Here is a 19,079-nt window from a genome sequence, read left to right as displayed (position 1 = left end):
ACAGCACCCTCCAAGCCCTCTCTGCCCTTTGCTGGACAGAAATATATTTCTGTTTAAAATGGTCTGTCTTCAAGTGGGGAGCTTTTCCGTTGACAGTGGTTTTTGCTAGGAGAGGAAAGGTTGGCTTTTCCTGATCGACTATTTATTTCAGGGCGGGTGAAAAGATAAGGTCTCAGCTGCCTTAGGTGGAGAAGAGGGATGAAACAGAATTTCAGACTGGATAGTGATAAGAAATGAAATCCATGCCTCCTACTCCACCCACACCTACACACCAAACACATAATCTTCCCTTGCTACTGGATGGACTAGATGATTCAATAGGTCTTTCCCATGTCTAGTTTCCAGGATTCAGAACGCAAAGTCTAAAGCTTCATTTCAAGCCTGATAATACACCAATCAACAATGACCAAGTGGTACAGTACAGCTCCTGTATGAGTGCTAAGGGAGGTACAATGCTCAAAGGAGCTAGTGTCCTGGCCTATCTAAGTCATTATAGCCCAAAAACTCTTCTTCCAAGGATCTGGGAACCTCCATATTCAATTCTCACTATCTGCTTCCACTGCTATTCCTCCTCCTTAACTGAGGAGTCACCGCAGACTCCAGGAATCATCTCTTACCTCTAGGAAAGTGAATGCTGACAACACCAAGGCTCAGTGACCCTGAGTTAAAAGAGCAAGAGCTTTGACAGGAAGAGCTAAGCACGTTCCCTACCTGATTGTGTTCGTGAGACGGTAAGCCCTTTCCTCTCGATGAGGAACAGCTGTCATCCAGCTGCTCACTACAATCCGCTGTCCACTGCAAAAAGGATAGAAAGGCATTGTGTAAAATAATAGCTAAGTTGGGAAAACTGTCAAATCAAACCCCTGCGTCTAGCAAAACACCATCAGACTGGGGGGAGGGATAGCTCAGTGGTTTGAGCATTGGCCTGCTAAACCCAGGATTGTGAGTTCAATCCTTGAGGGGGCCATATAGGGATCTGGGGCAAAAATTGAGGATTGGTCCTGCTTTGAGCAGAGGGTTAGACTAGATGACCTCCTGAGGTCCCTTCTAACTCTGATATTCTATGTTCTTGGAACCCAAGGAAACTCTACGGTACTGACGTGTTCATGTTTGGCAAGAGGGACTGTTCACAAAAGACACTGCTGATCAGAAAATGCACTTTTTTCATGAAAAATCTTTTGCCAAAAATGAAAAAAGAAAAAAAAAAGGAAATTTTCCATAAAAAAGTTGACTTTTCAGCAAAAAATAAAAAAACAGAATATTTCAGCTGAAAATTGAGATATTTTGATCCAAAAATGCTGCCGTGGTGCCTCGTGCTCCCATTCTTCTCTACAGGCCAAGTTACTTGACTGGACTACATCTGCCATGATGAACAGTGGTCTCCCCTCATGGTGAGAGATGATTGGCCCCAGCGAGTATCTTGCAGTAGTGCATCATAAGAGATGTAGCCCAGGTGGGAAGACCAACCCATAGCAGATAACGTGAACATGAGAAAACTGAACTATGACTTCTCATGAGGCACCAGAGCATGATATCCAAACTGAAGTACTTAAGTTTTGGAGCATTTGTTTTTTCAAAGAAAACCTGGCGTTTTCTGCTGAAACTAGACACGTTTCATGAAAAACCCAATTTTCTGTCAAAGAACAGTTGGGATGGAAAATTGTTACCCCGCCCCATTACTGAGCTCTCTCTGCTGCTCCAACTTGAGGTAAATGTTATTCTAGAGCTATTTACTCTGCTGATGACATCACAGAGGCTGATGCACAAAGCAAGGAGTAAGTGAATTCCACACAAGTAGAAACAGGAATTAATCTGACCATTTAAGGATTGATGAGGACAAGGCCACAAAACATGAAGGGCCAATATTAGAAACAGCCACTTCAAAAGTGACCTGTATATAAGATCTCACCCTCCTGGCAGTGGCAACACCTGGTCAACATTTTAGGTAGGTTATTATAATTGACCTTAACTGTGCCTGTGCTTATTTATTAAGGGCACTGCTGTGGCTGTTCAACATTTCAGTGAAGTCTTGTTACTGATTTACTGGAAAACCTTCTGCTGGAATTATGCATGTATCCCCTTAGCAATCTGAGGCACAGAAACAGCAGCCCTGGAATGAATACCTTTATGGGACAAAGAAAAGGAGGACTTGTGGCACCTTAGAGACTAACCAATTTATTTGAGCATAAGCTTTCGTGAGCTACAGCTCACTTCATCAGATGCCTTTTCTTTTTGCGGATACAGACTAACACGGCTGCTACTCTGAAACCTGTCTTATGGGACAGCTATTCTGTTATATTAACAGCTGCAAGCGGCATACTGCTGGGGCTCAAGCAATTAGGTGCTGGGGCTCAAGCAATTTTTTTACATTCATAACTGATGCAGCAAGCCCAGAGTTACCGGGGCTATGAACTGCCAAGCCGAGAGGTGCCGGGGCTATGAACTGCCAAGTCCTGGCACAAATTAAGCAGAAGTTACATTTATTTTACTCTCACTTTATTCTCTCTTGTTTTCTTCTGACCGGAGCAGCATCCCAAGTGCCCCACTGGCAGAAATGCCACTGCTGTAGGACTTCAAGGGCTAGGGTAAGGAAATGGAGACTAGAGCCAATTCATGATACACAGTAGCATTTAACACTTCCTCCCCTTTCTAGGGACTTATAGTAAATATCCTCCATCACTGTACTATCTGAGCACTTCAGACATGTCAGTGAATGAATTTACCCTCACAATACCTCTGTTGGGAAGGAAAACATTATTAAACTCATTGAGAATTGAGGCACAGAGAGTACAAGTGACTTGCCCAAAAATATAGTCTAAGGCTATGTCTACACTACAAGTGCTACCATGGTTGTGCTGCACGTATGCCGCAGTAGTGTAGATGCTTGCTACAGTGATGGAAGGGTTTTTTCCATCACTACAGTAAATTCAACCCCTTGAGAGGCAGTAGCTAAGTCAATAGACGAATCCTCCTCCTTGGGCTCCCAAGCACGCTCAGTCATTCTCGTGAAGCTGCACCACAGCCCCATTCTGCTTCTCTCCTTCCCCGTCTACAGATGCTGCCCATATAACATAGTGGAGCCTATTGCTTGGGTGGTCTAAGGAGCCATGAATAGTTTTGTGAATAAGAGGTGCTATGGACAAATGCCTCCTTTACATTGAAACCTGTGGAGATCTGAGCTCTTATACTGTCCATTATTAAAAACTCCAGTCCTCATTCAGAGCCACGGCTGGTGCTTATTGGATATTGTTTCATAAGTGAAACAGCGACAGGACACAGGGAGGGAATTCAAGCTCCTATTCTCCCCGACCTCCTTTCACTGCTGGCTACAACACAGAATCATTTCACAATCATATCCTTCATAATGGTCCTTGAGCACATCTGGCTCAAGGTGGGGCCTTCTCAGTTCACAGACCACCTCCTCTCTATGGAACTGTCTCCCTGGGCACATTTGCCCAAGTCCCTCTATAACAGTCATCAAGGCCTTTCTCATCAGGTCAGTTCACTTTGAGTTATTTTGGTATGTCAACCCTCATTCTCCCGATTTTTCCTGTTGACAGAACAGCTGCTTCCTTCTGAGCCACTGGGCCTACAATTGTCACTGGCTTGGTTTCTGCACATATCTTCCCCCAGGATATAACGTGATAGGCACCATGTAAAAGCAGAACAAGATGCAGAATCTAACCAACCCTATGTTCCTCTTTGAAACTATAGTTAAAAGTGACCAACTCCCAGCCCAACCCAACCCAGCTCAACTCGATGGGACAGATTAGGGGTGTAAGGAAGTCTCTAGAGCAGCTCTGCCATCCCTGCTCCCTGCATTGCATTCTGAGCAGGAAAATGCCAATGCACCTCCCAGTGCATGGTCCCTTGCTGTTATTCACTCATGATCCAACATCAGTCACAAAGGAAACAAGTCTCTCTGGGCTGTCACCACAGCAGGGCTCTTTAAAAGGCACTTCCACGCGGAGAGAGAGAGCTGTCTTTTTATTGGTGTTTGAAAGCCATTTGACTTCCAAGATCACATCTCTGCAAAAGCAGCCCCTCCTATAAAATGCAGCAGCACAAACATTGCTTTCACTGTCGGTTCACTACCGACACAGACTATTCTGTGAGACAAGCTGGCAAACCGAACTACAAACGCCCAATACGTTACTAAATCGCTTCCTGAACCTCCACCAGGATGGGAAGCCTGCACATCCTTTGAAGACGTGGAAAACTGGAAAAAGACCCAGACTTTAAGGCCAGAAAGGGCCATTTGTGATCAAGTAGTCTGATCTCCTGCATATCACAGGCTACAGAACCTCACCCACCCACTCCTGTAATAGACCCAAAACATCTGGCTGAGTTACTGACGTCCTCAAATCATGATTATATGTCTTCACGTTACAGAGAATCCAACATTTACATTAGTTTCAATCGCAAGTGACCTGCGCCCATAGGTGAAAACCCACCCGGGTCTCTGCCAACCTGACCTGAGGGAAAATTCCTTCCTAATCCCAAATATGGTGAGCAGTTAGATCAGGGATGGGCAAACTTTTTGGCCCGAGGGCCACATCGGGGTTGCAAAACTATATGGAGGGCCAGGTAGAAAAGGCTGTGCCTCCCCAAACAGCCGGGCCACTGCCCCCTATCTGCCCCCTCCCACTTCCCGCCCCTTGACTGCCCCCCTCAGAATCCCCGACCCATCCAACTTCCCTTGCTCCTTGTCCGCTGACCACCCCCTCCCGGGACCCCCTGCTCCTAACTGCCCCCTCTGGAACCCCTTGCCCTATCCAATCCACCCTGCTCCTTGTTCCCCTGACTGCCCCGACCCGTATCCATACCCCCACCCCCTGACAGGCCCACGGGACTCCCACGCCTATCCAACCACTCCCTGCTCCTTGTCCCCTGACTGCTCCCCCCCACCAAACCATCCAACCCCCACTGCTCCCTGTCCCCTTACCGTGCCGGACCCAGCCACACCGCCGCGCTGCCCAGCAGGAGTGGCAAGCCAGAGCGCTGGCAGCGCAGTGAGCTGAGGCTGCGGGGTGGGGAACAGCAGGGGAGGGGCCGGTGGCTAGCCTCCCCAGCCAGGAGCTCAGGGGCCCTGCGGGCTGGATGTGGCCCGCGGGCCATAGTGTGCCCACCTCTGAGTTAGATCATGGGCATGTTGGCAAGACCCACCAGCCAGACACCTGAGAAAGAATTCTCTGTAGTAACTCAGAGCCTTCCCCATCTAGTGCCCATCTCTGGCCATGGAGATATTCACTACTAGCAGTTGCAGATGGGCCACATGCCATTGTAGGCAGTTTCATCATACCATCCCCTCCATAAACTTATCAAGCTCAGTCTTGAAGCCAGTTAGGTTTTTTGCCCCCACTGCTCTCCTTGGAAGGCTGTTCCAGAACCTTACTCCTCCAGTGGTTAGAAACCTACATCTAATTTCAAGCCTAAACTTGTTGATGGCCAGTTTATATCCATTTGTTCTCATGTCAACATTGGAACTTAACTTAAATAACTCCACTCCCTCCCTGGTATTTATCCTGATGTGTTTATACAGAGCAATCATACCTCCACTCAGCCTTTGTTTGGTTAGGCTAAACATGCCAAGGTCCTTTAGTCTCCTCTCATAAGGTAGCTTTTCCATTCCTCTGATCATCCTAGTAGCCCTTCTCTGCACCTGTTCCAATTTGAATTCATCTTTCTTAAACATGGGAGACCAAAACTGCACACAGTATTCCAGATGATGCCTTATATAATGGTAATAACACATCCCTCTCTCTACTGGAAATACCTCGCCTGATGCATCCCAGGAGTGGATTAGTCTTTTTCAGGGCTGCATCATATTGGCAGCTCAGAGACATCCTGTGATCGACCAATACACCCAGGTCTTTCTCCTCCTCTGTCTCTTCCAATTGATATGCTCCCAGTTTATAGCAAAAATTCTGGTTATTAGTCCCTAAATGCATAACCTTGCACTATTACATTTCATCCCATTTCTATTATTCCAGTTTTCAAGGTCCTCCAGATCTTCTTGTAGGATATTCCAGTCCTTCTCCATATTGGCAATACTTTCCAACTCTGCATCATCTGCAAATTTTATTAGCACACTCCCACTTTTCATGCCAAGATCATGAATGAAAATATTAAATAAGACTGGTCCCCTGGTGATTCAGGACTTCTAGTGACCTCACTGTGAGAGGCATGGACACACAACCAAAACAAAACCCTTCCACCCTGACTCCTGCTGCACTTTGGGTTTCGATGTGAGTAGCCACCATGGCCTCAGGCACAGCAGAAAAGCTAAATACAAGCTACAGAAAGAAAAGTCAATCATGGAAGCAAACAAATGCACAGAGTGGAACAACAAGACCAAGTCTTTCTATGATGACTGGAAGGCTCACAGAAATCAGAGCAGTTAAAGATTGGAATGTGTCTTCTATTCCATCCCTCTGCCAGGGTGGGATTTCTCCTGACAGTACACTCTCCCATGCATCCAAAAGGATTATTTTTAAATAAATCATGTTTGGCACACAGACTGTCTTTTTGTTCTGTTTGTACAGCGCCTAGCACAATGGGGTCCCGGTCCATGACAGGGGCTCCTAGGAGCTACTGCAATACAAAAATGATGACTGTAACAAAGAAAGGGACTCAAACACACCTTGACCTTGGTGTATTCAATATCCAGCTCCAAACCTAGGTATGAAACTGGATGCTTAAATCCATTTTCAGTTTTAAATTAAATTGAGGGCAGTACCAATAGTTAAAGATATGGCCTTAGGGGCAGGGACTGCATCTGTGTACTGTCTTAAGTACTTACATAGGCCCTCTCTCTAGAGCATCTGAGCGCCTCACAATCTCTCATGCATTTATTCACACAGCATCCCTGTGAGGCAGTGAAGTGCTACTGTTCCCATTGTACAGATTGGGAACTGAGACACAGAGTGATTTGCCCAAGGCTATACAGGTAGCCTGTGACACAGCAAGGACTTGAACCCAGGTCTAGTCTAGCGCCCTAACCACTGGACCATCCTTCCTCTCAAACGTATCTCTACCATTTTACATGTTCGGAATGCGCCTAGCCCAAGGTAGCACAAACCAACAATTTCGCTCAGGAGACAGCTCTCGTTTTTTATGACGTTCAGCCCAAATTGTCCATTTTAAAAATTACATCCCTAGTATGTAACTTTCTAGTTTTATTTCTAGTTGTACCCCTTCCACTGACAACCCCAAACCATTCCTCCCTTAGACAATCCCTCTCTCCTGGGCCTTTGCACCCTTCCAAACCAGAAATATATCAGGTGTCTTTTAGCAAAAAATGGCAATTTTGCAATAAGCCCGCAGGTCAATGAATGAGCAGCAGCCATACGCATCCATTTATGGAGGTTTCTGGGCCATGTGCTGCATTTGATCATGAATCAGTGTGCTCCAAATATCAGTGGGAGCTACCCTTAGAATCAATGCAGCACAGGTCTTTAGGTTCTAACAAGCACTTTTCAATTGCTCAACACATCACCACACTTCAGGGGTGCTGACTCCGGGGGTGCTCCCGGGCTGGAGCGCCCACGGGGAAAAAGAAAGGTGGGAGCTGAGCAACCACCAGCAGCCCCCCAATCAGCTCCGCCCCCTCCCCCCAGCTCTCCCCACCTGCTGTGATCAGCTGTTCAGCGGTGTGCAGGAGGCACTGGGAGGGGGAAAGGGGAGGAGCAAAGGCGGGGCATGCTCCGGGGAGGGGGCAGAACAGGATGGGAAAGAAAGAGGTGGGGCGGGGGTGGAGCGGCGGCAGGAAGAGGAAGGGTTGGGCTTTGGGGGAAGGGGTGAAGCGGGGACAGGATCTGGGGCGGAGCAGGGGCCGAGCACCCCCCGGCACAATAGAAAGTCAGCACCTCTGCCAAGCTTAATATCCCTCAGCCAGTGTTACTGCAACACATCCCATTCAGACAGGTCAAGACAAAACAGTCCATACGGGGCGTGGGTCGCTGTGTTTTTGCTGGTGGTGCAATGAGTAGGGGCGGGAAGGGAATTGCATAGTTCCTTGCAAAAGTATCACTCTCTTGGCCCCCTCTGTAATCTAACAAAGCACCCACTTGCAGTACAGAGCAGTCACTCCTTCCTAACAACTCCATCAGAGCAGCAGATTGCTGATCTGAGCCACAGAAGCCAGCTCTCCACTCTATCTTCCATGCGCACAGATTTTCTTCTTCCTCCCACCAGTAGGAGCAGCAATTCCCAGCCCCAGTTCATCAGAGCAGAAACTCCAGCCCTTTGTGCCCTGAGAGCTGATATTTATGAGAAGACAGAATTTCTCTTCAAATTGAAACTCAGAGGTGTTTCTACAGAAGCTAAAACATTAGGGCTATTTTGGGAACCTCTGCTGAAGAATGTAATTGACAAAAGATCTTTACTAGCCATCTCAAGGAGCAAGAATCTGCCAGTGCACTATCCCCCACACCCTTCACTGCCAAGATCTGTAGATGCCCACTTAGCTAAATGCACATAATATGTATCCAACCCAACAGCCCATCTCTTAGAGAGCAGGACACCATTTCATGGTGACCCCGCATCTTGGTTTAACTCCTCATGTTCAGCTGCACTAACCTGCGAGATGTTGGACTGCGTTTTCTCACTCTCCCCGTCCCCTTCCGTTTTGTCGGTCAGCAGACCTTGGACTTGGTACTCAAGGACGTAGCTGTCAATGAACCTCTCCAGCTCTTCGATTTCCTGAGATCGGCTACTCCCTGCCTCAGAGGAGGCAGAGGCCACAGAGGAGCTTTCCATCACTCCAGGGAAGGAACTGAGAATGGAGGGGGCCTGGGAAAAGAGAGAAAATACAAATTAATTCCTTGTCTGCTGCATAAAGCCACAAGTCTGACAAGCAAAATACTTTACATACACACTCACAAACACATGTAACACACACACACACTGCATTCTCCCTTAGGTGACAGTCACAAGCATGCGCCTTCATATTTCAGAACACCTATTAAGTACAAAAAGAAGTCCAGTTACAGAAGCAATGTACCAAAGCCCCAATATACTGGTTAGTGAGTACAGTGCCTTCTGTTGAATGCTCCTGTGTTTACAGTTACACGAACTTCCAACAGCAGGGCTAAAAGAGAACGTAAGCCTTAATGCTACTCAAATCTTTCCTTCACAAAAACTCGAGTGGCAGACACACATGTTCTAAAGCAGAAGATCCAGAATGCTATTCTCCATAACCTAGCAGTGAAAGATACACTGGCCTGAAACTGCTCTTTGCAGCACTGAACCAGTACCAAACAAGGACTGCTAGAAAGGCGAAGCAGTGACAATTATAAATTTCAATACAGAACAAAGAAAGTGAAGGAAAAAGGCTAGAAATGCTTTTTTTTTTCTTCCCTACTGGAAAGCTGAAAACATAGTCACCCCTCTGTGCCTGTCTGGCACAATCTAGTCAATAATGTATTACCCAGATCCAAAGAAAGAAATGCTGACAAAGGTTTAAGTTCAAACTTGTCATTACAGCACCTTCTCCTATAAGGGTCTATGTACAGTACAGCTGAAGTGATGAAGAGCACATTCATTACTATTCTAGTTGTACTGCTGACAAATGGACAACATGGCACCAGGTCACAGCTGGGAATGACACACAGGAATGTGAGGAGTCCCGGGGGAGCACACATAATTAAAGGAATCTATAGTATAGTGGTAGAAAACAAAATGCTACCTCAGCATCTGTGACGGCAAGTGGAACAGCCAGGAGATGGTCAAAGATGTGGTGAGTGCAACGGAACAGAAAGGTCAACATGGGTTCTATTTTGCATGTTGTTGGTAGCTAAAAATTTAATTATTAGAGGGGAAAAAAAACCCAATTTCTTCATGAGCCCATTTGCTGGAAACCACAGGGGAAAGCAGTGGGTGGTTTGGATCTCATTAGTCTCAGTCTGAACTTACACACCAGAGCTGCACTAGGAGGTAAGCAATTTATTGCTGTCTCCAGAGAAAGAACACACAATCCCCTTTACACATAAAACCTTGTTCATTGGTGGTGATAGTTTTGTTCCTAGCCTGTGCTGGAATGGCACTGAATGGTGAAGTTAATGGAAGTTCAGGACACTTAGCTCTGCTCACAAATCAAGCCTTCATGTTATACACGATGGGGCATACCATATATTTATCCCATTGTACAGTGCACCTCCAGTCGCAGCCTGACTTGAAGGTCCCATGAGGAAACTGTGGATTTAATTTGAGGTTGGTGCTACTTATTCATAAAATCATTCCTGAGTTTGCTGATTTCTAGACAGCAGATAAATCTGCTCTGAAGGAGTTGTTGATTTCACAGCCTCTCATTTCCACACAGAGAAATGCCCTGCATCCTTGCCTTTAAGTCCATCTTTGTGATAGAAACAAGATTTGCCATATAGGATAGAATCATAGAAATGCAGGGCCGGAAGGGACCTCAAGAGGTCCTTTAGTCTTCCCCTCCCCCCATGCTGAGGCAGACTAGACCATCCCTGACAAGCATTTGTCTAAACTGTTCTTAAAATCATCCAGTGATGGGGATTTCACAACCTCCCTAAGTAATATGTTCCAGTGTTTAATTACTCTTATAATTAGAAAGTTTATATAACCTAATATATAACCTAAATCTCCCACGCTGCAAACTAAGCCAATTACTTCTTGTTCTATCCTCAGTGGACATGGAGAACAGTTGATCACCAACCTCTTTTTGGCAACCTTTTACATATTTGAATACTATCATGTCCCCCCCTCAGCTGTCATTTCTCTAGATTAAACATGCGAAATTCTTTCAATCTTTCCTTAGAGGTCAGGCTTTCTAAACTTTTTATAATTTTTGTTGCTCTCCTCTAGACTCTTTTCAACTTGTCCACGTCCTTTTTAAAGTGTGGTATCCAAAACAGTTTTCCAGTACTCCAGCAGAGGCCTCACCAGTGCCAAATAGAGCAGGCCAATTACCTTCCATGTCTTACATGCGACTCTTCTGTTACTACACGCCCAGAAGTAGATTAGCTTTTTTCACAACTGCATCACATTGTTATATCACTCATACGCAATTTGTGGTTCACTGTAACCCTGAGATCCTTTTCAGCAGTACTATCATCTAGCTAGTCATTCCTCATTTTGTAATTGTGCTTTTGATTTTTTTCCCTAAGTGTAGTACTTTGCATGTCTGTATTGAATTTCATCTTATTTCAGACAAATTTTTCAATTTATGAAGATCATTTTGAATTCTAATCCTGTCCTCCAAAGTGCTTGTAGCATTTCATAGTTTGGTGTCATATGCAAATGTTATAAGCATACTCTCTACTCCATCATCCAAATCATTAATTTAAATATTGAATAGTGCCAGACTCAGGAAAGACCCCTGCAGAACCTCACTAGATATGTCCTCCCACTTTGTTAGCAAACCATTGATAACTATGCTCTGAGAATGGTCTTTCAAGCAGTTGTGCACCAACTTTATAATGAATTTATCTAGATCCTATTTCCCTAGTTTGCTTATGAGAATGTCATGTGAAACTGTGTCAAAAGCCTTACTACAAATCAAGATATATCACATCTACTGTTTCATCCTATTCACTAGACTGGTAACCCTGTCAACAAAAGAAATTGAGTTAGTTTGGCAAAATTTGTTTTTGACAAATCCATGCTGGCTATTCCTTATAACTCTTATCCTCCAGGTGCTCACAAACTGATTATTCAATAATTTATTCCAGTATCTTTCCAGGTATGGAAGTTAGACTGACTAGTCTATTATTCCCCGGGTCCTCTTCATTCCCCTGTATAAAGAGAGGTATTATGTTTGCCCATCTCCAATCTTCTGGACCTTTACCCATCCTCCATGAGTTCTCAAAGATAATTGCTAAAGGTGCCAAGATTCCTTCAGCGATTTCAATACAAACCTGAGGATGAATTCCATCAGGCCCTCCTGACTTGAATACATCAAACTTACCTAAATATTGTTTAACCTGGTTTTTCCCTATTTTAGGTTGTGTTCCTTCCCCCTTGTTATTAATATTAATTGTGTTGAGTATCTGGACACCGTTAACCTTTCTAGCAAAGTGTAAAGCAAAATAGATATGAAACACCTCAGCCTTCTTGATGTCATCGGTTATTAGCTCTCCTTCTCTGTTAAGTAGAGGACCTACACTTTTCTCCATCTTTCTCCTGCTCTTAATGTATTTAAAGAACCTCTTCTTATTGCCTTTTATGGCCCTTGATAGATGTAACTCATTTTGCGACTCAGCCTTTCTGATTTTGTCCCTTCATGTTTGTGCCATTCTTTTGTACTCCTCCCTAGCAATTTGGCCATTTTTCCACTTTTTGTAGGTTTTTAAAATTTACTTTCAAGGTCATTAAAGAGCTCCTGATGGAGCCATATTAGCCTCTTACTATTCTTCCTATCCTTCCCTTGCAGCTGTGCCTTTAATATTGTCTCTTTCAGAAACTGCCAGCTCTCCTGAGCTACTTTTAACCCTTAGATTTTCTTCCCACATGACCTTACCGACCAGTTCTCTGAGTTTGTAGAAGTCTGCTTTTTTGAAGTCCATTGTCCTTATTCTTCTGTTCTCACGCCTTCCTTTCCTTAGAATCATGAAATCTATCATTTCATGATCACTTTCAGCCAAATTGCCTTCCACCTTCAGATTTGTTACTAATTTCACCCCATTGGTCAGAATCAAGTCTAAAATGGCTGTCCCCCTCCTTATTTCCTCCCTCTTTCTGGAACAAAAAGCTGCCCCAATATATTTTAAGAACTCATTGGACATTTTGTGTTTTGCTGTATTATTTTTCCAACAGATGTCTGGGTAGTTACAGTCCCCCATTATTACCAGGTCTTGTGTTATGGATATTTCTGTTATTCTAGAAATGCCTCATCCACCTCCTTTTCCTAATTTGTTGATCTGCCATAGACCCGTACTATGATATCACCCCTTTTTTTTACCCCTTTTCTGTTTACCCAGAGACTCTCAACTGATCTACCTCCCATCTCCTTCTGGATCCTCAGAACAAGTATATATATTCTTGATGTATAATGCAACACCTCTACCCTTTTTACCCTCCCTGTCCTTCGTCAACAAGCTATACCCCTCTATAACAATATTCCAGTCATCAGACTTATCCCATCAAGACTCTGTGATTCCAATTAAGTCATAATTTAGCGTCTGTACTAAGACTTCCGGTTCTTTCTCTTTATTCCACATAAGAATATAGGAACAGCCATACTGGGTTAGACCAATGGTCCATCTAGCCCAGTATCCTCTCTTCCGACAGTGGCCAATGCCAGGTGCGTCAAAGGAAATGAACAGAACAGATAACCTTCAAGTGTTTCATCCCCCTTCACCCATTCCCAGCTTCTGGTAAACAGAGGCTAGGGACACTTCAGATCATGGGTTTGCATCCCTGCCCATCCTGGCCTATCCTCCATGAACTTATCCAGTTCTTTTTTGAACACTGTTCTAGTCTGGCCCTTCACAACATTTTCTGGGTCAGAGTTCCACAGGTTGACTGCGAGTTGTGTGAAGAAATACTTCCTTTGGTTTGTTTTAAACCTGCTGCCTGTTAATTTCATTTGGTGACCCCTAGTGCTTGTGTTATGAGGAGTAAATAACACTTCCTTATTTACTTTCTTCACACCAGTCATGACTTTATAGACCCCTTTAGTTGACTCTTTTCCAAGCTGAAAAGTCCTAGTCTTATTAATCTCTCCTCATATGGAAGCTGTTCCATACCCCTAATCATTTTTGTTGTCCTTTTCATTACCTTTTCCAATTCCAATGTATCTTTTTGGAGATAGGGTGACCAGATCTGCATGAAGTATTCAACATGTGGGTGTAATATGGATTTATATAGAAGCAATATGATAGTTTCTGTCTTATTATCTAGCCCGTGGAACACACTGCCACAAGATATCATGGATATTAGGATTCTAAAAGGGAGTATAAGTTTATATGGGTAATGAGAACATCCACAGTTATATTATTAACAAGCTAAGAAAAGAAGAAATATAAACCCTCATGCTTGGCCACTGTCATTAGTTGTATACTGGGCTAGAAGAACCATTGGTCTAACTCAGTATGGCCGGTCTTATGTTCTTACGTCACACACTAGCTGACTGGGGATGGAAATGGGCAGGTCATTCCACACTTGTCCATTGTGGGGACTCAAGCACCTGCCCTCAGAAGCATATGATACTGTGCACTATAAGAGAAAGTCCGCTGTATTAGATGAAGCATTGAACTGATCCAATATGCCAATTCCTTATCCAGCCATTATCCTGGAATAGGTTTAATGTTTTCTCAATCAAAGAAACAACAATATTAGTAAAGGTCAGTGATCAGTGACTGTAAGCTTCTGCCTTTACACTGACCATTACTTAAGTGATCGGTAGAGCCCTGCACGGATACAAAATTTGTATCCTCATCCGATCTGCAAAAATGATCCGCCGATATAAAACGGATATCCGCCGATATGTAGCGGATATCTGCAGATTTGCAGGGCGTTAGTGATTAGTGTAGATCCCCGACCCTGGATGCCTGGGATCTTTCCCCTTTTTCTGCCACTACCACTAATACATGACTTGAGAAAGCCACTTAGGTATACAAGTTTGAAAATGTTCACCTAAAGCTAAGCACCTAAATAAACAACCTGAGTTTCAGAGCTGCTGAGCACTCTCACCTTCCATCCATGTCAATGAGAGCTACAGATGCTCAACGCCTCTGAAAAGGAGACCACCTATTTAGGTGCCTAATTTAAGCACACACATTTGAAAATGTTGGCCTAACTGACTTGGACAAAGTCAAACAGCAACTCAGAAGCAAAAGATGGGAATAGAACCAAGCAGTAAGAAAGGAGGTTGGCTGCATTTCCATATTATACAGTGGCGAGAAACGTACAAATAAAACCCACAGTACAGGGTTAACTGCACTACTCTGTCTTGCCCCACCTCACGGTACTCCAGCAAATTCTGAGTACGAATGCAAGTCACAAACTAACGATAGCCTCTTAATTTTCAACTGCAAAGCACGGCAGCATTCACATGTGACAAAATAATGGAAGCCTCTTTGGATCACTCACATTGACAATGATCTAATTCAGTGGTGGGCAACTCGCGGCCCGTCACGGTAATCCGCTAGCGGGCCGCGAGACAGTTTGTTTACATTGACCGTCCGCAGGCCTGGCCACCCGCAGCTCCCAGTGGCCGCAGTTCGCCGTTCTTGGCCAATGGGAGCTGCAGGAAGCAGCAGCCAGCATGTCCCTGCAGCCTGCGCCGCTTCCCGCAGCTCCCATTGGCCAGGATCGGCGAACCGCGGCCACTGGGAGATGCAGGCGGTCATGCCTGCGGACTGTCAATGTAATCAAACTGTCTCGCAGCCCACCAGCAGATTACCCTGACGGGTCGGATGCAGCCCGCAGGCCACAGGTTGCCCACCACTGATCTAATTGCTAACAACCATTCACACCTTACAGAAAAAGGGTCCGAATGCTTATGTCTTTGATTTCATAGGGCCTGATTCAAAATCCACTAAGTCTTTCCACTGACTTCAGTGGCTTTGGGTCAGGCTCTTAAGGTGCAACTTGTATTCTTTCCTGTTGCCTATTAATGAGAAGAAACAGGAGTTCTCACCTCTCTGTAGGCTATATATGCAGGGTTCTGTCCGCCACATTTTTTGTCACGCCCCTAATATTTTGTCTGTGTCCAACAAATTATGAAATTATGAAGCAGATTTTAAGCCACTTTGAGAGAAAAATAAAGAAGAAAAAAAACAAAAAAACCCTGTTCTCAACCTATCTAACTCCTGCCTTCTGTCATTTCTGCCCAATTTTGGCATCCTTCTGAATCAGCTCAGAATGAACAGTTCTGGCTAAAGGACTTCATATGCTTACTGAATTGTTCCCAAATGTGCCCAGATTGTCAAAAAGGCTCATTATGTAGATCAATGTCACACATTAGCTCCACGAATAGGATTCCAAGTCTTATTAAAAACAAAAAGAGCCTCAGAGGGAACAACACAGATAACAGGAGCTCAGCCCAGAGAGATATCATGTTTCTCACCAGTGACGCCTCTAGCTAATTCATGCTAATTATTAAATGGAAACTACAGATGTGCTCTCAAAAGAATCCTTAGCTGTGAGGATGGTGGCTAGGATATATGGCCTCAAGGATGTGAGAGTGAGGAGATAAATAAGTGAGGGAATAAAGAATGGGGGAAGATCTTACCGGCACACAACTGAGACAGGACTCAAGTGAGCGGAGTTGGAGGCATTTCCCACCCTTTTTCATCCCAATTTCACATGGGATTCCCCCCCCGGCTGGAAATCTGGCAAGACATTGATGTATATCAAGGTGTGTCTTCCTGTGTCTTCCTATCCAACAGAAAGGCCCTTTTAGCCTCCACATCTGTATTTTTATCTAGGTGCACAAAGTATATATATTACATACACAGTTCCAGTTTGTTTGAATCAACCTTCAGTTCTAGAGGGTCGCAGGATGCAGCTTGGAAGAGCTGCACTATACAAAGTGATTTTTTTTCTGGTAAAGGAATTCCCAATTTCTTCTGCTAGCACCCAGTTTTCTCTCTCTACCTATAAGTGCAGCAGTTCACTAGTGCCACACTAGCCTGATCGTTATGGGAGGGGGCAGTAGAGCACTACTGTAGACACTTCATGTTTTCCTATATTTTTCTCAAGCCTCTGTGTTTACTGCTCCCCGTCTCCTCCCACTTCCAGCTTCACGCCTTCTTCTTTGCTGCATCCTTCACTGGACAGGTTTCCCAATTATTGTTCAACCAAGTGCCCTCCCTCTCCTATTTCAAATCACCTTCACAAACCTCATCTGTACCAGGCATGTCTGCCAACCAGTCTTGGTTTGTTCACCACACTACATATTTGGGCCTTCAGAACATGAGTTCTTCTGGGCAGGGACCTTTTTGTATGCATAATTATTTATTTTTGCTTTGCACATTTTGTATCTGTTTTCAAGTGCCACATACACTTACATTGCTGATGAACAACAGTCGCGCACACGGACAAATCTGTGGGGCCCCCAACCTGATGCTGTAAAAGTTTCACAGGCCCCTGACACAGCATTCATTCCATGCGTAACAGCTTGCGGATCTGATGAAAATCCCTGGGATATCTGCTTCCTGGCATAAGAATTCCAAATTCACTCCATTTCAAAATTCACTCCATTGAGCTTGTCTCAGGCAGGCCACCCCTAAAGAAAAGGGATTGAGATCCTGGGATTCAATTGGCAGCACCTTCCCCTTAACAATCCCTTTGGTAGCAGATAAAATTAAAGACAGGCAGGCTCTCTCATCACAGCAGGAAGCCAGTAACAGCTAAATCAATTCAACTAAATTGGGAAAGGCTTTCTTCCCAGTATTGATGCCTGGCTTCTCTCTCCCTTCTCATAAATGAAGTACTACAATGCACTGCCCCAGGCAACAGTTAACTCACCATATACTTGCTATATTGGCTGCATCTACCAGGTACAGAAGGATGTAGAACACTAAGGTTTGGGGCTAGTCTACACTAGAAGCACGACAGCAGACATCTGGCAGGGTTATCACCTGGCCAGTACGTGACTGGTCTGGCTGGGTTTTTTTTTACAGATTTGCCAGTTGCCAGAAAAACAATTTAATCTGCCAGGTTTTTTTTTTTTTTTTTTAACATGGTTTTAAAGATTTGCATTATCATCACAATTCTCTGGGCTATCTACTATTAAAAGTTTCTGCATCCAGCTAAAGATGATGCAGTGTTCCCAATTCTGCAGTTTCAGCGACAACAGATCAAAACTGTTGAAAATACAGCAGCTGTCTGCCCACCAACATGCAAGCACGCCAAGTCACATGAGAGTGAGGAGACATGCAATGTTACCAATCTTATCTATATGTGTTATCTCTCTAGATACTGCAAGTGGCTGTTGGGAGGGGTTATGGAGTTGCCTTGTGTTTGGGGTTGCAACAGGCTTGTCTTGTGGGGAAGTGGGTGCCCTTTTTTTTTTTGCATTTCAAAAGGTGGTAACTAACGTCTGGGGAAGATGGTCTATGCCGACGGGAGACAGCTTTCCCATTGGCATAATAAAACTGCCTCCGTGAGAGGCGGTAGCTATGTCAGCAAGAGAAGCTCTCCCTCTGGCACAGCGCTGTTCACACTCTTGCTAAGGTCGGTGTAATTTACATCATTCAGGGGGATGGCTTATTCACACCCCTGAGCGATGTAAATTATAGCAACGTAAGTGGTAGTGTGTACAAGCCCTTGGTCGACACTGCCAACTTATGTCAGTATAACTAAGTCACACAATGGTATGGAAAATTCACACCCCAAGCGACAAAGTTATACTGCACTGACCTAATCCCGGTTTTAGACAGCACTAACTTGATGGGGGGGCTTCTCCCATCAACATAGCTACTGCCTCTGGAGGTGGAGTATCTATACTAACTGGAGAAGCTCTCCCATCGGCATAGGTAGCATCTTCACTTAGCACTACAGTGGTGCTGTAAGTGTAGACAAGCCCTAGATATATACAATAAATGGCAATACGATGAGTAAATATTTTAGAAGAGCTTTCCCTATAGCACTATTTCCATTATTATGCATATCACCCAAACCACGGTTATACTTATCAACATGACAGCTTGTGGAATGAAATGGTCAGAGAAAAAGGATGCGGATCGCACTTGCTGGCTACTAGCCCTACGCTCTATCTGATCTAGTGGATAGTGTCTCCAACTGAGAATCAAGAGACCTGGGATTATAGTCCTGCCTCTGCCACTGGCTTGCAGTGTGAACTTGCGCAAGTCATTTACAGCAACTTCCTTATGCTTTGGCTTTGCCATCTGTAAAATAGGCATCATAATGCTAAACGCCCCCCTCTTTCTGTTAAGTGCTTTAAGAGATCTTACTCCATGGCACCCCTTCGCTTGGAACAGCCTTCAATCAGGCTTTAAATTAGAATGTATTCATCAGGCTTCCCTCTCCACTTCAATCAAATGAGTGTGTTACAACATTAAAAAAAAAAATTGACCCATAAAGGGGTACATTCAACCAAGAATAGGACAAGAAGCACTCAGTGAAGTCTGCAGCAGGGGAGA

At 44.6% G+C, this 19,079-nt stretch overlaps 1 protein-coding gene across 7 annotated transcripts in view; it reads right to left on the bottom strand.

The window, feature by feature from the left end:
• CTIF (cap binding complex dependent translation initiation factor) overlaps nucleotides 1-19,079 on the bottom strand; it is a 347,267-nt gene that overhangs the window by 253,576 nt on the left and 74,612 nt on the right. For 5 of the 7 annotated variants that reach the window (XM_073343500.1, XM_073343502.1, XM_073343501.1 and 2 more), the window contains exons 2-3: nucleotides 8,581-8,793; nucleotides 712-795 (exon numbers count right to left, since the gene is read on the bottom strand). In XM_073343500.1, the coding sequence (XP_073199601.1) occupies nucleotides 712-795; nucleotides 8,581-8,760 (264 nt within the window). In that variant the 5' untranslated portion in view covers nucleotides 8,761-8,793. The remainder of the gene's footprint in view (nucleotides 1-711; nucleotides 796-8,580; nucleotides 8,794-19,079) is intronic. The other 2 variants (XM_073343503.1, XM_073343506.1) reach the window with 1 other exon arrangement.

This window comes from Lepidochelys kempii, chromosome 5, assembly GCF_965140265.1.
Source record: "Lepidochelys kempii isolate rLepKem1 chromosome 5, rLepKem1.hap2, whole genome shotgun sequence".
NCBI lineage: Eukaryota > Metazoa > Chordata > Testudines > Cheloniidae > Lepidochelys > Lepidochelys kempii.
This window is presented reverse-complemented; position numbering and strand designations above follow the sequence as displayed.